At 55.0% G+C, this 19269-nt stretch overlaps 6 protein-coding genes across 6 annotated transcripts; 4 read left to right on the forward strand and 2 right to left on the reverse strand.

The window, feature by feature from the left end:
* Positions 1-2193: 2193 nt before the first annotated feature.
* On the forward strand, positions 2194-5821 carry QC761_306480 (uncharacterized protein; the record flags this gene model as incomplete). Its single annotated transcript, XM_062877789.1, has 3 exons — positions 2194-2893; positions 2975-5293; positions 5361-5821. The coding sequence occupies 3 exons, from the start codon at positions 2194-2196 to the stop codon at positions 5819-5821; spliced, it is 3480 nt and encodes a 1159-aa protein (XP_062733596.1).
* A 684-nt stretch (positions 5822-6505) lies between these two features.
* YPI1 (Type 1 phosphatases regulator ypi1) lies at positions 6506-7373 on the reverse strand (the record flags this gene model as incomplete). Its single annotated transcript, XM_062877790.1, has 2 exons — positions 6506-7095; positions 7154-7373. 2 exons carry the CDS (start codon positions 7371-7373, stop codon positions 6734-6736), a joined length of 582 nt encoding a protein of 193 aa, XP_062733597.1. The 3' UTR covers positions 6506-6733.
* Positions 7374-8840: 1467 nt separating this feature from the next.
* Positions 8841-11979, forward strand: QC761_306500 (uncharacterized protein). Its single transcript, XM_062877791.1, has 2 exons — positions 8841-10933; positions 10997-11979. The coding sequence occupies exons 1-2, from the start codon at positions 9259-9261 to the stop codon at positions 11725-11727; spliced, it is 2406 nt and encodes an 801-aa protein (XP_062733598.1). The 5' UTR covers positions 8841-9258; the 3' UTR covers positions 11728-11979.
* Positions 11980-12135: 156 nt separating this feature from the next.
* QC761_306510 (uncharacterized protein) lies at positions 12136-12798 on the reverse strand (the record flags this gene model as incomplete). Its single annotated transcript, XM_062877792.1, has 1 exon — positions 12136-12798. The coding sequence occupies one exon, from the start codon at positions 12796-12798 to the stop codon at positions 12136-12138; it is 663 nt and encodes a 220-aa protein (XP_062733599.1).
* A 298-nt stretch (positions 12799-13096) lies between these two features.
* On the forward strand, positions 13097-14314 carry SEC17 (vesicular-fusion protein S17; the record flags this gene model as incomplete). The annotated part of the gene is given in 4 exon segments (XM_062877793.1): positions 13097-13294; positions 13308-13488; positions 13540-13846; positions 13900-14314. The coding sequence occupies 4 exon segments, from the start codon at positions 13262-13264 to the stop codon at positions 14312-14314; spliced, it is 936 nt and encodes a 311-aa protein (XP_062733600.1). The 5' UTR covers positions 13097-13261.
* Positions 14315-14662: 348 nt separating this feature from the next.
* On the forward strand, positions 14663-18531 carry RRP12 (pre-rRNA processing protein; the record flags this gene model as incomplete). The annotated part of the gene is made up of 2 exons (XM_062877794.1): positions 14663-14761; positions 14860-18531. The coding sequence occupies 2 exons, from the start codon at positions 14663-14665 to the stop codon at positions 18529-18531; spliced, it is 3771 nt and encodes a 1256-aa protein (XP_062733601.1).
* Positions 18532-19269: the final 738 nt, after the last annotated feature.

The raw sequence follows: 19269 nt of genomic DNA on the forward strand, positions 1-19269 counted from the left end.
GATGATGCTGCTCGAGAAGATACCCGAGCGTATCGGGAACACGATCTCAACAACGACGAGTTACAAGGTATATCTCGTGTTTCCAACGCGCGAGCGATTTGGGGAGCTGCCGTCAGCCTTTTACCTCATGTCGTGTACTGTACCAGAAACAAAAGACAAGGCAAAAAAAAAAGTCTCCGTCGACGACGCCGGCTCCCGACGGGCGTCTGGCGTCAAGTTTGTTGGGCTTGGGTTTTTTTTTTTTATTAATGAATAAGGGGGGGCAAAAGATGGAGGATGGGGGGCGGGGAGGAGGGGGGCGCTTGCAAGGATATCGGCAGCAAAAGTTGCCCGTCGAGGATTGCCTATCAACAGGCGCAAAAGAAGACGATCTCGATTTTACCGTCGCTTCCTGCCGCTGAAGCTGAGAGGACAGATAGAGAGGTGATTCCTGCTGCTTCCCCTGCATGATAATTGATCGTGTTTTCACTGTGTATGCGTAACTGTTGCTTGTCATAGTCAGAAGAAAAAGGCCATGATCAAGATGCCATGTGGCAGAGAGACTTCTGTATCTAGTTCTCTGGGCCTGTCCTACCTCGCACGGCGTTATCGAAGGTGCCTGGAGGCTGCCATCACTGCAGACGCCTCTCCCCACGGGTGGAAGTGAGGTGTGGTGCGGCCAAAAGGGGGGGCCACCACACCACATACTACTGCGTGATATAGGGAATTTGACTCTCTGGTTGTTGTTTCCATGGATATATTATATATATAAAACAATGAATATCACAGCTGGACAACGCCCATGATGCCGTGTGATAATAAATGGCGTAGATACCTATACGTGATATACTCCGTAATAATGATCAAAGGGTTCTGTCGGATCTGCTCGGCTGTGGTGGTGCATCGATCGACAATCAACGGTCCCCTTTGGGAACCCTGGAAAAAAGACCCCTTCCACTCCGTTCCCCAGATCAGACCCCCAGGTCCGGTGGAGGTGTGCCTCGTGTTGGAATGCGCCTGAAGTCGACAAAAGAGTGAGATCCAGAGGTTGCCTGCAGGTCAATCTCTCTCCACGTTACGCCAAAGAAGACGCGTTTGCTTCAAGCAACAAGAGAACAGAACGAAAAAAAAAAAAACGAAAAAAGCAAAAAAAAAAAGTCCAACGTCTCTCTCGCTCGCTCGCTCATCTTTCCCGACCAGGGCTTGTCCATCGTGTTTTAGCGTCAGGGGGTTCTACGAATAGCATCACTAGCTTCCGCGATGGTCCAGTTCAGTTTCGACCGCGGCTGGACAGGGCACTACCCCCCGCTCGTACATGTGGGAATCTGGAAACGGTTTTTGGTTTCTGACTGGGACGAGAGAGAGTCTGGACTTGTCTAGTGTCGTCGTTGATCATGGATGCGATGTGTGTCGTGATTGAGAGGGGGAAGTTCAGTTAGGTACCTAAAGGACAGGGGCCCTGCCAGAAATGGGGGGTGGGCAGCTGGGGGGGCCACGCAGGGGTTTTCGGTGCGGCACCTCCTGCAGCCAGCGACAAGGGTCAGCTTTTTAGGCCTAAATGCAGATGCACGTCCTGGGACGTCCATCCACCTCCATCCCCCTGGGGGCAGGCAAATCCCCAGAAATAAAGAAAAATATTCCTACCTGTTGCCCTTCCAAAACAACGGGCAACCTCCATCCCGAAGCAAAGAACAGCTCCAGACGCGCCCTGTTTCTGTCCTGTCACTCTATTTGACCGTCCCATCCCATCCAAATCCCGCCGGGCTCTTTCTGCCCACCTCCACCTCCGACCGCCTTCGATAACGGTGGTGCATCTGCTACCTACCAGGTATCTCGTGAGGTGCGCAACACCCAATCGACGACATCCAAGCTCTGGTAGGCTTGGGAAAAAGGCAGTGTGTTCAGGGGGCGGGGGCCGCTCTTGTCTCTGCCCACCATCTATCTCACCGCGGGACCAGGTGCCAACTTGAAGTGTAGACGAACCAAAGTCGCGCTCACCGACACCGACACCGACACCGACACCGACACCGATCACCCGCATCCACCGCACCCATCCATACCCACCTCGCGCCTGGCGATCAACTGCGACTGACTGCTTGCCCTTTGTTCCACCCGCAGGGCGCCGATAACGAACCGATACACCACAAGAACAAGACCGAGAACAAGAACAAGAACAAGAACAAGAAAAGAGCCACCGCGTGGCTGTGATATGCCATGGACGGCAACAATACTTCGGCTCCCCTTGCCGACTACTTCTGGATTGCAGGCATAGAAGACGTTAAATACGACGATGAACCAGCCTCCCAGTTGGACGTCGAGGACACCATCGTCGAGGACGAGGATGGAGAGGCGGAGACCGACCGGTCGGTAGCGACGCCGTCGCGCGCCACGGCTCGTCACTCGCGCCAGAACTCGGCTAACCGTTTGTCCGTCATGTCTAAGCTCTCCCTATCCGGTAGCGAAGAACCATCTCAGGATGACGTCGAGGAGAAGGACATTACCAAAAGTAACCGTAGCAGCGCAACCATCCGGCCGAACCCCCCGCCCAGCCTCAACACCGGCCTTGCCAATGGGACCAACGGCACCAACGGCACTAACGGCTTTGATCTGGGAAGCTTGGGCGGAGGACAAGGCATTGGATTCGATGGATTCCCCGCCGACTTTGACTTTGACAAGGCCCTCCTCAAGTTTGCCGCCGAACGCGAGAACTTCCTCGACGACCTGACCTTCAGCGCAGGCGCAAGGGTCCAGTCGAGACCGCCCATGATAAACCCCAGGACCGAGAGACTCAAGGCTGAGGACGCCGAGAGCGGGAGAAAGAGCCCTCTGAAGAGCATCCGCGGCAGCATTCGCCGCAAGATGAGTTTTAGGGATATGAGCAGCGTGAGAAAGCAGCCAATGACTCCTCGAGCGGGTACGTGTAGCAGATCGGCATCGACAGACTCTCTCGCTGCCTTGGAATCCCTGCCATCTGCGGTTCGTGTGCTGACTGTAGGGTCTCTAGCCTCTATCCGGACGGCGAAGCGCCTGAGCAACTACAACTCCGTCATCCCACCCCCGGAACCGCTGAACCTCGATCCAGACATGCACCCGCTTAAGAGGCGGTTTGAGCCAGTTCTGCTTGATCGATACCCCCCGCGAGACGCCTCGGCCGACGACCTGGCCAGGAGAGGAAAGTTCCCCGACTACGTGCCCATGTTTGCCTTTCCCAACGACATCCAGATTGTCTCCTCGGACGACCGGCCTCGCTCGACCTGGCACGGATTCACCATGACGTCGGATGACAACTCCAAGATTTACGGCATTACCATCATTGTCTGGGTGGCACTGCACGCAGAGGTGGCGGACGAGGTCGAGAAGAGGTGCGAGCGGTGGCGACAAAGACACATGAGCAACGAGGAAAGGGAGCTCGCTGCTAGTCTTGGCGGCCGTCTAGCCGCAGAGCGGGCCTATCTGTCACAGCTGCTCGCGAAGCTGGGTACCGTCCCCTCGGGCTCGGCCGCCCGCGAGTCTCTGGACGAGCAGATTAGCGCGGTGGAGGAAAAGATCGCGCTCATGACGGAGATGCTGAGGCCGTTGAGGCATGGCGCGGCGTCCAAGATTGACGGTCTGACCGCCGGCGAGACGGGCCTCTGGGCTCCTAGGGCGTTTGGCATTTTGGGTAGAGATCCAGCCAAGATGCAGTTTTGGAAAGAATGGTTGCGAGCTGTCACGGTACCCATGACAGACGGTGCCGTTCTCCGGATCCCGCCGAGCTCGCCCAAGGTTGGACGCTGGCAGCCTTTGGAGCGCTATGTCGTGAACCTCTGCACCGAAGCTTTTAGCCCCCTCAGTTCTCTGACCCAGGTGGAGTTGGGCGTGCGAGAGCTGCGGCTGTATGCCCGCAAGGAGGCTGCCAATGAGCTTCCTGGATCGCGCAGCATTGATATCTACGCCCTATTCAGATGCCTGTCTCTGGAAAACATCGTCCTGCTCTTCGAGTATGCCATGTCGGAAGGACGCATCATCTTCCTCTCATCACACACTGGCATGCTGCACCTAGCCTGCCATGCGCTGGCCAATTTGCTGTACCCCTTGAAATGGGCGAGCATCTTTATTCCGGTCTTGCCTGCCCGACTCATCTCGGCCCTGGAAGCCCCTTGCCCCTATATTGTTGGTATTGAGAGACGCTACGAGAAGATTGAGCTTCCCGACGACGACTACGTCCTTGTGGACCTCGACAAAGACAGCATCGACGCCACACACCAAGCGGCCAGCCTGCCACGGCAGCACCGACGAAAGCTTCTCTCGCTCCTTCAGATCGCCGCTCCTCACAGACTGAGATATGGAGTCACACCGGGACCCCCCCCATACGCAATCGAGGCCTTCCCGTACGACGCATACTCGGCAGAAAACGAGACGCTGTTCAACCCCCTCCCGATGAAGAGCTCACTGGGCAAGTGGGTGTCGCAAAACTCATCCACCTTTGCCGAGCCAGACCCGCCAGAGTGTATCCGGACGCCGTTGTTCAACGCTTTTGCCCAGGCCAAGATTGACCCTTCCAGGATGGAGCGGCCGCCGACGTCCAAGTCCAGCAAGGGCAGCCCGCCGTCGTCTGTCTCGCCCGTGTCGATGAACTTTCCCCCCATGCCCATCACTCCCATCTCCAGGAGCGATTCCGGGTTTGCGGCTACGCTGAGGGAGAAGCGCTCTGGGCATTTTGACGAGAGGTCGAGGCGCAGCTCCTCGTTTGGGGTGGACAAGCAGCCTCCCCATCCTTCCATGGCCCACCGCCCGAGCCTGCCTTTTCTGAACGGCCACACGCAGAACATGTCCATCTCGGCCATCTCGATCGACTCGCAGTCTTCGTTTGGGGGTTATGCGCCCTCGACGTATGCGCAGTCGACGATTGCTGCCTCGACCATCATGCCCAACATGATGGTGCAGCCGGTTAAAAATACGGAGAATACCGTCTGGGTGGAGGGGCACTGCTTCAACTGGGAGCCGACGGAGACGGGGTCTACGTGCACGGTGTGCGACGAGAGGTCGGAGGGGGATGGGCTGTATAAATGCAACGGGTGTGACTGTTTGAGTCACAACAGGTGCTTGGGGTTTGTGAGCCTGGTGTGCCCGGAGGCGTTCCATCCGGACAGGGTGAGGGCCGCGTTTGTGAGGTGTCTGGCTAGTTTGCTGTATACGTACCGGAAGCATTTGGGGAGGCCGACGAGGGAGCAGAAGGGGCACGGGCAGTTGTATGCTTTTGATATGGATGGGTTTGTTAGGAGTTTGCCGTATGATCAGCAGGAGTATGCTACTATGATGAGGGACACGCAGGGTATGTTTCTCCCCCCCCCCCCTCCCCCCCTTTCTAAGGGTGTCAAAACAAAACTGACGAAGTGTAGCATTCAACGAATTCATCCACGAGCGCGAGAGACAACCGCAATCGGACCCAGCGATCCGCCTCTTTGACGAGGTCATTCTGGCCAAGAAGGCGAGGGGGAAGCCGACGTTTTCTGCTGGCCTGTCCCGTCTGTCCACCTTGAGGGCATCTCATGGGTTAACGCCCTCTTACATGGGCGGGGGACATAACCGTCAGGGAGCGAAAGTGCCGAGTTATTTGGGGGACATGAGCGATCATATCTGGAGGACGGCGTCGGTGCCCGTGCCGAGCGCGAAGTTTTCGGGGGATTACAGGAGTGTGGTCACGAGGGTGCCGGTGAGGTTGGATCCGGGCTTGATGAAGGAGCCGAGGGCGATTCAAGGGGTTCCGAGCGCCGGGGGGATGGGGGGGAGGAAGAAGGTGCAGAGGAAGCAGGTTGCTAGTATGCTGGGGGCGCCGGCGGAGTTTGTGGTGCCGAAGTAGGGTAGGGTAGGGTAGGGTAGGGTAGGGTGGGGGGGCGTGTTGATTAGGGAAGTGGTTAACTGGGAATTTGGGTTGTTGTTTGGGGGGAGGGTGCTTTTCATTTGGTTTGGTTGAAAGCGTTGGTTTTTTTTTGGGTTTTTAAAGTAGTGTCTTGATAATCTTTTTTTTTGTGTGTTGCTTGCAGGGAAGGGGGGATGGGTAGGGAGGGTGGGAGGGAGAGGGTGGCTATCATCAGATTTATTTATTTTTGATATCATTTGGGGTTTTGGGGCTTGGGGGGGAGTGCGTGGGAGAGCATCTGGGAGGTTTTGTTCTGCGCGATAGGTTGAGCCACAAGAGAGAGTGAGAGAGAGAAATACATGCAAAGCAGACACACAGAGGGAAGTTGTTGTTGTAATCTTTGTAAGATAGAGGAAGAAGAAAGAAAGAAAGAAAGGTTGTAATCATTGTTGGTTAGCAAATCTCTTTTTTTGCTTTTTTTTTTTCGGTTTTTTTTTCTTGGTAGGAGGAGGGTGGCTAGGGTAAGGGGAAAATAACACATACATAGCATCATAGGAGGGAGGGGTGTGAAGGGAGGAATGGGAGAGATGAATAAATGCAAAGCGTTGAGCACATACTTTGGTGGTAAACAACCAATGATACCTTCTCAGAGAGTACAAACAAACAAATCTAAAGTCCGCCTCGAAATGAAAGAAATGGAACATCGCTAACAAAAGGAAAAACCATGCAAGGTTGATTTCCATGTGTGTGAAGATGCCTGGCTACATGCTTGCTCTATGCAACCAACCCAATGCGTAAACCTCCCCTCAAGGTATCGAAAAAATAGATGGTATCATACTCCCCCAACGCCCCCCTATTCCTACACAGAACAACCCACCCCCCTTCCAAACACCGGCATATACACACCCCGGACTAAGCCTTCATCGGCCCCCCATCTCCAGAAGTGTCCTTATTCTTCCCCTTTCCAGGCGGTTTAATCCCATAATCAGGCATCTTCTCATACGCATTCGGGCTCGGCTTTCTCTTTCTTCTTTTACTCCCCCCCTCGTCCCCGTTCTTTTTCCTTCCCCTGCTGTGATGATGATGATGATGTCCGTTGCACTTGTTGTCGTCGTTGTGATTGTAAACACGTCTTCTCCCACCATCTGATTTACCTTGTCGGTCGAGGTCACCCTTTCCACCATCGGAATCCGAGTCAGAGGAGGAAGAGTCAGAGGAGGAGGATTCGGAGGAGGATTCGTCGACGCCTTTGGGGCGGTGGTAGATGCAGCATACTGGTGGGGTTTAGCTTGGAGAAAGGGGAAGGGGAAAGGGAGAGGAGGGAATAAATACCTTTTGACTTCTTGCGGTTCAGACCTTCATTGTCTATGACATCTTCTGACCATTGCACCGTTCGTGAACTGGGGGCGTGGGCACCACGGAGGCGGAGGATGGCTTGTGGGGGGGAGGTTGAGGTTGTGGTGATTGTTTGGGTGGTTGATATGGTGCCTGTTCTGGGTTCGCGTGGGTGCTGTTGGGTTGTTGGGTGGGAGGGGGTATCGTTGGAGGACATTCTGGCTTTGATATGGGGCGTAGAGAGGGCAGTCAGTCGTCGAGGTGCTCGGCCAGAAGTCGAGGGAGAGAGAATCTCGCGGAATATCGACAGTGCGGGGTTGTGTTGGGCTGTGACACGAAGCTAGACCTGTAGAGTGACACAGTCAAAGTGGAAACAGATGCAAGTTGCTTGGGTATCGAGACAGAGACACAGAGCGATATGGCCTGTGATTGATGCTCAAAAAGTTGGGTGGAGTGATGTTCTGCTTAAGAATCAGGCTATGGCTGGGTCAGAAAGAGAGCCCCACGGCACGGCATGTGTGGTTTGTGGCGCACAGACGTCAGCCAGCGAGAGATGTGGGGCGTCGATCCCGAAACAAAAATCTGGGGCTTCGTTCTAGAAGCTTGTCTTGGACCCTGGCTCCCCCGGTTGGGCTTGCAGCGGGACATCGACCCGGTCCCGAACTTCCAATCTGAGAGGAGCTGACCCATCCTTTCAAACGGTCGGTATTGATTGATAGACCCCTGACAAGAGCTGGGATGGGTATGGGGGAATAGAGGAGGCAGGCTTATGCGATGTAACCAATGGGGTTGGGTGCCGGTTTTCAGGGTCCTTTAATAATATGTCAATGAATGTTTTGTTTGTACCTATGTATGTCGGGGGGTGCCTTGTATTCGACTCAACACCGCAGCAGTATACATAGCAGGGTGATGTGATGGGATGAGTAGGCTTGAACCTCAAACGGCAAGAGCGAACTGTAGCAGCCTGGGGTTTTATTACTGGAAGAGCAGCAAAATAGAGTCGTTCCAGAATACAATAAATGTAATGGGCCTGGAATACATGGCGGCAACTGTCCTTCGACTTCTTCTTGGCGGTGTCTCCCAAACCTCTCCCAGTTTCCTTCACGCACACCCATTTTCATCCCAATCTTTGAGGGGATACCAGTCTCCAGCATCTGCCAGAGAGGAGATGCCAGCTGCGGTCGATATGCCCTGGAAATTAACAGCCGGCAGCCAGAGCGAGATACCCCAACCAGGCGGGAGCACGCGGCGACGGCGAGGATCATGCCCGCCAGCTTCAATAATGTCGCACCGAACTCACCTCTGAAGGCCGGCTCGTTCAACTGGTTGATACACAGAGAGGGACTGCTTTCACAAGACATGTTCAAGAAGCAGGCGGGGCATTGAACACTTACTGCCGAGACAGTTCGCTTTCACCCTCCCCCTCGTCGCAGCCTGTTGACCAAAGGGATTTCTTTGCCGGCCACTTGCGACTTTTGCGACTTTTGCGACTTTTGCGACCTCTTCTGCTGCTTCATTCTTCTCTTTTTCAACAAGAAGAGGCTTCCTCCTGCAGCAACCCACACAGTCCAGGACAGGCGCTGGTGACGTCAAATCAGAGCTCAAGTATCACAGCAGGAGGGAAGCGGCATCCCGATCGTGCAAACAGAAACAGAAACAGAAAACTGAACCTGTCCTAATCGGGCTCACGTCGTCGCATCGCCATTTCCTCTTCCATCTCCAGATTCAGATCCAGAAGCCCGGTGAGGTTGGTTGGGTGCCCGACTCCCGAGTCGCCGCCTTCTCAGTCCTCCCTCGTGACTGCCTCTTGAGCTCGCTGCTTTGCGACTGGCCCCCCTCGAAACAGGAAGTCACACTCAGAGTAACAGCAACCTCCCCTCCAAGAGACGGCAACATCACACCTTCCTTTATCAAGAACACACCTTCTTTTGTGACGACACCCCTTCCTTCCATCATAAGAGGCACTCCTTCCCCTTCAAGAGAAGCCGACACCTTCCTTCGCAGAGAACACATCTTGCTGCGGCAGCATCACGCCTTCCTTGGACAGCCAGGCACCCAGCACCATCCTTCCTCCAGCAGAACCCCTCCTTCCTGTCCTCACCATGGCTAAAACCCTCTTTGACCTCCTGGAGGTGCACGACCAGTCGTCTGAAAACGAAGAAGACGTCCCAACAGTATCACAGCATCCCCATCCCCACCCCCATCCGCATCCCCAGGCCCAGGTCCAGGTCCAGCCCCAACCCACTGAAGACGGGGCGTCCATTACCAGTACCGCAGCTACAGAGGAAATGCCACCCAGTGGCCGGCCCCGGCCCAACACTCCCAGGCGGGAGGCCGACTTCTCCTCCCTTCTCAACCATGCCGAAAAGGTCGAAGTCAGCTCGCTCATCAATAGACTGACCGACATGATGCAGAAGCAGACAACCCAGTTGTTTGATATGTTTCCACCCGAGAGCAACCCCCTGCCCGTCCGCATCACGGTCTGGAACAAGCTTCCCCCCTATCTCAGAGACCTCAGCTTGACCAAGCCGATCGAAGAGCAGCCCAGAAAGGCCCCAGAGAAACAGGAGAATGTCAAGCCATCGCGCTCTAAGAAGGGAGGTCGGTCCAATGGCAGAAGAACTGACAATAGCACCTCCTCGGACGCCCCTCCAGCCTCAGCCCAGAGGGAGCCTGACGTGCCACTCGGCCCTCGCCAACAGGAGCTCAAGAAGGAGGCGCTGATGCACTTCAAGCGCTGGCAGACGGCTGTGCTCAAGCGTGCTGGCGACATTTCGATCCGAAAGGCGAACGACTACGGCAATCAGTATGGGTATGGGCCCAAGAGAGGCTCGTCGTCCTATAAGAAAAAGAGGGCAAACAGTAAGTTCCAGACCCAGGCCGACGGCTGGGTCCCAGTTGGACGTCCTGACCATGTGGCAGACTCGCAGCCGGCTACCATGATCAACGTCACACCCATCACCGTGGAAGCCGATCCTGCCTTCTGGCAACTGTACCCGCCCATTGCAACAGCGCTTTCGACTCTCCCGGCAGGCAAGAGATGTCTCTTGCTTCATTGCCTCATGCTTTTGCTGCTCTCGCTTGAGAGCTACAACGCCTACACCCGCATCTTGATGCTCAACATCACCTCGTCCCTTCGCTTACCACTGCGTGTCTTGACCGAGGAAGAGGTGAGAATTAGCAAGGCCTTCGCTGACCTTGCCAAGACGGTGTCATTTGAAGAGGTGGCTTTGAAGAGGACGGAGGAGAACAAGTCTTCTCGGAGACGAGCCGGCCCGGCAGGCGCTCACTTTGTGCCCAGCGGCAATCTCGCAGCTCCGCTGATTGCTGCCAGCATCGGTTCAGTCACTGGTGGTATGGGGGTTGGGAGCACCACAGCCGCGGGCCTTCTTGGCACGATGGCTGAGAGTGGCCTCGTTGTCGGAAACGTTCTCGGTATGTGCCCTTGTCGAGCTGGCGGTAAAACTATGGAACAACACGCCAAAGACGTTAGTGACGCCGGCTTTATTCCTCTTCGCGGCATTGTCAACGAGGAGTGTTTCAAAATTAGCGAGATTGTTCCAGATCATCGCCGGATTCGAGTCGTGTTGGGAGTCGGCGCCTGGCTGCCCAACAGGACGGACATCTTCCGCCCCTGGAGATGCTTGGGGGAGCAGAATGAGGTGTATGTGGTTCGTTGGGAGCTCGACAACCTGGTCAAGCTGAACACGGCGCTCGAGACCATGGTCAAGAGCGCCGCGTGGTCCATCGCCAAGAAGGAAATCATTGCTCGGTCTAGTGAGCCCAGTTCCAAGCTCCTTCAGCCTGACCCTGCGAAGAGTGCTGACCGCCACGGGCCAGTTTATACTAGTCTGATCGACGCCCGTTGGCCGGCCTCTCTTCTAAAGCTCAGCAAGATTGTCGACAACCCCTGGAACACCTGCATGGTCCGCGCCGACAAGCTGGGCTCTATTCTTGCTGATATCATCTCAAGCAAGGCGCCCGGTGAGCGTGGTGTCTCGCTGGTCGGGTACAGCCTCGGCGCCCGCGCCATTTACACCTGTATGGCCATCTTGGCCGAGCGACGGGCGTTTGGTTTGGTGGAAAACGTGGTGGTCATGGGCCTTCCGGCGCCTTCGGAGACGGCCATCTGGGTCGCCATGAGAAGTGTGGTGACGGGTCGCATGGTCAATGTGTACTCGGAGAACGACTACATCCTGGGCTTCCTCTGCCGTCAGTGCAGTGTCGAGTATGGAGTTGCAGGTTTGGAGCGAATCGCCGGGGTTGAAAGTATCGAGCAATTGGATGTCTCTGCTAAGGTCAGTAGCCACCTCAGATACCCATACCTCGCCGGCACCATTCTGCATCACATCGGCTGGGAGGACGTCGACAAGGAACAGGCCACCCAGCAGGAGCACGCCATGTCGATTTGGGAGGAGAAGCTCCGGCAGCACGAGGCGAGACGGGCTGCTGTTGAGACGGGCAGGCCGGACCCTTTCAAGACCCTGAACACCTTGACGGATACAACGAACAAGGGTCCCGAGCAAGGTATTATTCGTACCCGCATGAGGAAGAAGAAGGGCAAGAAATGAAGTTTTGGAGGGATTTGATACCGAGTATCTGCACAGGGAATCGCTACCATTGCGTTGATTTTTTTTTTTTATTGGGGGATGAAAGACTATGGTCACGAGGCGATATTCAGGCGCCAGATTGCCGCCTTACAGAACGAAGCCATGGTTATGAATTATGGCAGCCGGGTTATGCATGGCTGGGAACGTGTTAACTGATGTATGTTGAATTAGCCTGGGTTGCTTCAGTTGGGGAAGGGCGTTCTCTATGTGAGACCATCGCTTTGATGTTAGTACAATGCAATGTTTGCTTTATATGTGGTGATGGTGCATCGGTGGTGGTCGTTGTGAATTGTTGTGATAATTTCCACCTTTTTGTCTTTCATGCTCATGGGTTCTCTCGGTGGTAGCTCTTTCTGACTAGTGCCAACGTCACTCTGCCGTAACGGCCATGCCACTCCTCACGACAAAGTAGCCCCCTCCTCCCACGGTGACCTTTTCGCAGGCGGTTCCCAGCACATCCCACTTCTCGACGTCTCTCTGCTCTTTGGTAGTAGCGTCAACCGTCCTCCTCCTCCTCGGCCGCTTCCACTTGCCCACCCGTTCCTCGTTGTTGAGGGCTTCCTTGAGTGTGTCGACTGTGATTGCCGCTTCGACGAGGCCTTCTGGGGTCTCGTCACGGATAGAGGATAGGGGTTCGACGTTGGATGTGTTGACTGATTGGAGGTGGGCGAGGAAGTGGAGCTGGGAGTGGAGGTCGGAGAGGATTTTGGAGTTGTTGTTGTTGTTGTGAGGTTCTGGGGAGGTTGGTGAGGGGGGAGGAAGGGCGGAGAGTTTGAGGAGGTGGGAGAGTTGGTGTGGGGTTATTGATGGTGTTGATGGTGAGGGGGAGGGAGAAGAGGGGAGGAGGGAGGTGATGGACCAGGTTGGGTTTGAGAGGAGGTTGTCAGGGTCGACTGGGGTGTTAGAGGGGTTTATGGCGGTGGGTTTTTGGGGTAGGGAGGGGGAGGAGGTTGTTGAAAAGGCTGAATGGGGGTGAGATAGGGGGCGGATTTGGCGGAGGGGTTGCCGGAGGAGGTGGTGAGGTTTGATCATGGTGGTGTGTGTCTTGGTGAGTGGTTGAAGAATTGGACAGCTGGGTTGGTGAGAAATTGTTGTTGCCAAATTTTTGGTTTGTGAGAAAATACGGGAGCTTGGATAAGTGAACCTTTCGGCCGCGTGTCGTGATGACGAGTTTGGAGTTTTGAGAGTGAAGAAAGTGAGCTGTGAAATCAATTGAGCGCATGGGCTAACTAATTGCGGGTAGGAGCTAGCTGGATTGGTATAGGGTAGGCTGGCGTCATAGCTCCCCTTTTAGGCCCGGCCGTTGTTGGCCTACCGCCACTTGGCCCCGCCTTACCGACCTACACACACTACAGCTCACACGCCTGCGCAACCATTCTTGTCTATCAAAGCCCGATCAGAAATTGAAAATTTGCGACGACGACGACGACAGCACGAAATCGATACCGCCAGACGATAAATATCAACAAAAGGGGGGAAAATAAAATAACATAACATGGCTCTCGATCCGCGCGCGTTGGAGGAGAAGGTGCGTTCTACAGTTGGACACGTTGGGCATAAGAGAGGGCGCCGCTGATATGGATTACACAAAACAGGCAAAGAAGACCCTCGCGGGCGCCTCGGGCGGCTTCAGCTTCTTCAGCGGGAGCAAGGAGGACAAGCTCCAGAATGCGGCGGAGCTGTTTGTCCAGGCGGGAAATGCTTACAAGATGGAGGGGAAGAGTGCGTTCCCCTTTCCGTCGCTGTGAAAACGATGGGACTGACATGGAACAGACAAGGAAGCAGGCACCGCATTTGAGCAAGCGGCCAAGATCCACAGAGACAGGCTGAACGAACCCGACGACGCGGCCAACATTATGGTGGACGCCTTCAAGGTCTATAGAAAAGACAACCCCGAGGACGCGGTCCGGTGCTTGGGCGTGGCGATTGATCGGTACACGCAGAAAGGAAACTTTAGACGGGCGGCGAGTCACAAGGAGAACGAAGGGGAGGTTCTGGAGGAGGAGTTGGGGGATCGGAGGAGGGCGATGGAGAGTTATGAGAAGGCTGCACAGTGGTATGAGGGGGATGGGGCGAATGCGTAGGTTTCTGGAATTCAAGCACTTTATGCGTTGATGCTAATGTGGATGACAGGCTGGCCAACAAGCTCTGGCTCAAGGTGGCGGATATTGCTGCTTTGGAAGGGGATTATCACAGGGCGATTCAGAACTTTGAAAAGGTGGCTGATTCGTCGCTTGATAACCACTTGATGAAGTACTCGGTCAAGGAGTACTTCTTCAAGGCGGGGATTTGCATTTTGGCGACCAAGGACTTGGTTAGTGCGCGCCGCAATATCGAGAGGTACAGGGAAAAGGACCCGTCGTTTGGTGGGCAGCGTGAGTTTAAGCTCCTGTCGGCCCTGATTGAGGCTGTTGAGGCGGGAAACCAGGAGGTGTTTACGGATGAGCTCTATGCGTACGATCAGATGAGCCGGTTGGACAAGTGGAAGACAGAGTTGTTGGTCAAGATCAAGAACCAGATTGAGGAGGCGGATAACGAGTTCTCGTAGAGAGGAGGATGATGAAATGGTGATTGGGGTTTATTATGGCGTTTGGGGTGGATGGTGGTATATTTGCTGCTGCTTCGTGGGAGAAGGGCGGGAACCTTTCGAGTACATGATACACTGATGAGATTACCGGTAGCCACGGTGAATTTGATTGAGATTTGTTTTAGAGCAATGAGTGAGAACCTTCCTGGCCTGTCAGACAGACATACATAACCCTGGTGAAGGTAAAGCTCACGGTTAACCCTTATCCGCGCACAAAAATGGTGGGGTCGCTGCGATAACCGATAACACCCAACTTTTTTGAATTGGTCTGAAATTTCTCGAGTTTGACCTGGAGAACCCCGGACTTGCATGCCATTGACGACCTCAGAAACCGTCAAAATGGCCTCTCTTACGTTGACGGAGAAGCTGGACAAGATCCGGTCGCCAAATCTGCAGAGTCAGAAGCAGGTAGGTTTTATTCACTAACCAGTCTTGTCTTGAACAGCTTCTTGCAGAGCTGGGGGCTGATAAGGAACTGCGAACGGAATACTGACCATGATCCGCAGACCGCCAGCATTCTCGAAGGTGTCGAGGCCGCCTTCAAGGAACAAAACACACAACCCACACCAACAGCTTACTTCGCTGCCCTGCTCAGTCTTCTCGACAACAAGACGCTCGCCCAACCCGTCATCTACCTCCTCGACATTGTCACCCCCTACGCGCCCGAGCCCCTCCTCCGCGCCAAGTTCACCCAGATCCTCGAACTGTTGGCACCAGTCCTGTCGCAACCCGATGCCGATGCCCCGTTAGTCAGAGCCTCGATTGGTGTTCTTGAGAGTCTGCTGCTTGCTCAGGATGCCGTTGCTTGGGAGCAGAGCGCCGCCGTCATGGGCCCCCGCCGGGCTATCGGCGGTCTTTTGAGCTTTTCGCTTGACCCTCGGCCGAAGGTGCGCAAGAGAGGCCAGGAGGCCCTGCGCAAGATTCTTAGGAGCCCTCCTCCTAGCCCGTCGCTCGACCACCCTGTTGCGCCAATGTGCGCCGAGACTGCCATGATGAGCTTGAAGGCTGTGGCTGAGAAGGCCGCTCAGTTGAAGAAGGAGAAGAAAGGATCCGAGTCTTCGACTGATCCCGAGCTTATTCACGCTTTGCAGTTGGTCAAGTCTGTTGCTTCGGCTAGTGGTGGATGGCCGAGCAAGAAGATTGAGTCGCTTTGCGAGCTGCTGCTTGGCATCGCTCGCTCCGGAAACGAGCACATGAGCATGGCGGTGTTTGACATCTTCGAGATGATCTTTGAGGGGATGGCTGAGGATGTGGCTTCGTCGAAGCTGCCGAGATTATTGGAGATCATCAAGGAGTTGCGCCCAGCACCAAACGATACCCAGCTTCTTCCCGCGTGGATCGCCATTCTCTCCAGAGCGTACGACGTTTCGGCCCAGGTTGAGCCGGAGGAGACGTTCCAGGGGCTTTTGGACCCTTTCAACTTGGTGGCTTCTTATCTTGAGTCTGAGGCCAAGAACATTCGCATTTCGGCGTCCGAGTGCTTGGTTTCTTTTATGGCCAACTGCGTGCCTGCTTCGGTTCTTGTTGAGCCATCGATTTACGACGAGAAGGTCATCGGACAGTTGGTCGAGACTGCCGAGAGCCTTTTGACGCTTAAGTATCAGGCTGCTTGGCTCGAGACGTTCAACGTTCTCGGTGCCATGTTTGACTCGTTGAGGTGGAGGGCGGATCCTTACATGCTCAAGATCACTCAGAGCATTGGTGAGATGCGCGGAAACGACTCGTTTACTGGCAAGCAGGAGGCGGATGAGGTTCTTGGGAAGGCCATCCGGGCCATGGGTCCTGAGTCTGTCTTGAAGGTCCTCCCCCTGAATCTTGTCAAACCGGCGAGAGGCCAGCCAGGCAGAGCTTGGCTGCTGCCTCTTCTGCGCGACTACACATCCAACACCAACCTGGCGCACTTCAAGAACGAACTTGTGCCCGTGAGCGCCGCCATGTTCCAGCGCGTGTTGGACCACGGTGCTGCGCCCAAGACTATGGAGATCAAGATTTTCGAGACTGTGGTTCAACAAATATGGTCTATCCTCCCCGGCTACTGCGACTTGCCCCTGGATCTGACTGAGGCTTTCGACAAGACTTTCGCGGAGACGCTTACTACGCTTCTTTACGAACAGGTTGAGTTGCGCCTCGACGTCTGCCGCTCGCTCAAGGCTCTCGTCGAGTCCAACCAGGCTGTTGTCTCGGCCGAGGAAGCCGATCCTGCTCTTGAGAGCAGAGTCAGCAAGGAGACTGCGGCCAAGAACTTGGGGTACCTTGGTACCACGTTTGCCGCTGACTTCCTTGCCGTTCTCTTCAACGTTTACAGCACCACTCTTCCTCAGAAGCGTGGCCCTGTTCTTCAGACTATCAACGCCTACCTCAGCATTATCCCTGCTGCCCGCCTGACCGAGACTTTCGATCTTGTTTGCACCAAGCTTGCCGAGGCTCTCCAGCAGGCCCCTGAGCCCAAGGAGCAGAAGCAGCAAAAGGGCGAGCAGATGCCCTCTACCGCCCACACCCTGATGGATCTCGTTGTTACCATGTCCATCTACCTCCCCAGAGAAAGCTTCGAGGCCCTTTTCAGAATTGCTGCCCTTGTTGTCTTCAAGGATGACGACCCTCAACTGCAGAAGAAAGCCTACAAGCTCATCCCACGCCTGGCTGATGCCGAGATTGGCCGTGCTGCCCTTACTCAGAGAAACGAAGAGCTCCAGGCTCTTATCCTGTCCAGCGCTGAGAAGGTGTCGGCCCCGGCCAGAAGAGAGCGTCTTGCTGCTATTGCTGCCATGCTTCCCTTCGTTCCTGACACCCAGCTTCACTTCATCCCCTCGGTGCTTTCCGAAGTTGTCATCAGCTGCAAAGAGCAGAACGAGAAGGCCCGCACCATTGCTTTTGACCTCTTGGTTCTTATGGGCCAACGTATGGTCAACTCTCACGGTGCTGTCATTGACAACAGCAAGGTCCCCCACATGCCCAAGGACGCCCCTGCCGCTACGGCTTCCGTTGAGGAATTCTTCACCATGGTCAGCGCCGGTCTTGCCGGTAGCACCCCCCACATGATTTCCGCCTCCATCACCGCCATCACCCGCATCCTCTACGAGTTCCGTGAGACCGTCAGCGAAGCGACCATGTCCGACTTGGTCCAGACGATGGATCTCTTTCTCACCTCCAACAACCGCGAGATTGTCAAGTCCGTGCTTGGCTTCATCAAGGTGTGCATCCTCAGCTTGCCCACCGAGATGATGCTCCCCCGTCTGGAGACTCTCCTCCCCAACCTGATGGTCTGGAGCCACGAGCACAAGGGCCACTTCCGCGCCAAGGTCAAGCACATCATCGAGAGAATGATTCGTCGGTTTGGGGTGGATGTGGTCATGAGGTGCTGCCCCGAGGACGACAAGAAGCTTATCACCAACATCCGCAAGACCAAGGAGCGCAGCAAGAGGAGAAAGGACGCTGCCAAGAACGCGGAGGAGAGCGATGGGGAGGAAGATGGGAGGAGGAAGAACAGGTTTGAAAGCGAGTATGACCAAGCGCTGTATAGCAGCGAGTCGGAGGGTGAGCAGAGTGATGATTCGGATGTGGAGATGACGGGGAGGAAACAGAAGGGTGGGAAGAACAAGGGGGGGAGCGCGTATATTTTGGAGGATGAGGATGAGCCGTTGGATTTGCTGGATCGTAACGCGCTGGCGAATATTTCTTCGACGAAGCCGATGAAGCAGAAGGCAAGGGAGAAGAAGAAGGTGAAGAGGGATATGGATGGGAAGTTGATTTTGGGGCAGGAGGAGGAGGGTGAGGGGATGGATGTTGATATGGGTGATGGTGGTAATGAGGAAGAGAGTGGAGTTGGTGCGTACGTGGCTGCGCTGAGGGGCAAGGATGTGCCGATTAGGGGTATGAGGGGTAAGTTGAAGTGGAAGAGGGGGAGGAAGAATGAGGAGGGGGATGATAGTGATGATGGGATGGATATTGATGAGGGGGCTGCCAAGGCCATTAGGGAGAGGCCGGGGAATCAGAGGGGGAGAGGGGGGGATAGAGGGAGAGGTGGTGATCGGGGTAGAGGTGGGAGAGGTGGTGGAAGGGGGGGTGGACGTGGTGGACGGGGAGGGATTGCTGCTGGACGGAGGGGGTTGGGGCAGGATAAGCAGAAGGGTCCGGGTGGGTTTAGTGGTGTGAGGAAAGGTGGGAGAGGGAGGGCGTAGATATGATAGAATGGGACTTTTGTGGGATTTTTTTTTGATTTTGGGGCATGTTCATTGCTGGTGTTTAGGTTGAGGAAAAAATAATGAGTTTGAGGTCGAGGTTTTGGGTGACACTGATGCTGGTTCGCCTCACGAAATAGACCTGAAAAGTGGGTGGGAAAGCGAACGTGACATAACGGTGTTTGGGTTCTTGCTTTGCATTCCCCCGAGAAGAGTCCCATCACTCGCAGTAATGGCTGTGCCAACGACATCGAGATGGCGGGTTTTAGGTTCCTTGCCAAGCTAATCCATCAACATGCCGTATTTGCTGATGTTGATAACTTTATCTCGATGGACTGAATGCTGAAAAACGGAAGAACTGATCGAGGAACGACTAGTTGAAGTCGGATTATACCGCCGTCGTGGATCTCCTCTCCCTCGCCAAGTTCCTCTCCCCACACCAACACTTTTTATCAACCTTCGCCATCCTCACCACCCTCATCCTCTACCTCCTCTCCCACCCCCTCCACGGCCCTTGTTGCGATGCAGGGGGTTAAGGGTAGTGAAGGGCTCAAGCTTTTTGGAAGAAAACTGGGAGAAGGTGAGTTGGGTGGAAAGGGGCCAGAGGGGGGTTTTCCGGTGGATGACTGGGCCACAGAGGAGGTATGGGGAACTGAATGGAAGGAGAGAGGCAAAAGGAAAAGGGGTTGATGCGGATGGCGAACGGGGAACAGCGACGAGATACCAATGGTGAAAAAT

This window comes from Podospora bellae-mahoneyi, chromosome 3 (genome assembly GCF_035222275.1).
Source record: "Podospora bellae-mahoneyi strain CBS 112042 chromosome 3, whole genome shotgun sequence".
NCBI classification, from domain to species: Eukaryota; Fungi; Ascomycota; class Sordariomycetes; order Sordariales; family Podosporaceae; genus Podospora; species Podospora bellae-mahoneyi.

Coding starts and splice junctions, on each gene's coding strand:
- QC761_306500 (XM_062877791.1), top strand. CDS start 9,259: ATGGCTAAAACCCTCTTTGACCTCCTGGAGGTGCACGACCAGTCGTCT. Junction 10,934..10,996: donor GGAAATCATTGCTCGGTCTA/GTGAGCCCAGTT, acceptor GCCACGGGCCAG/TTTATACTAGTCTGATCGAC.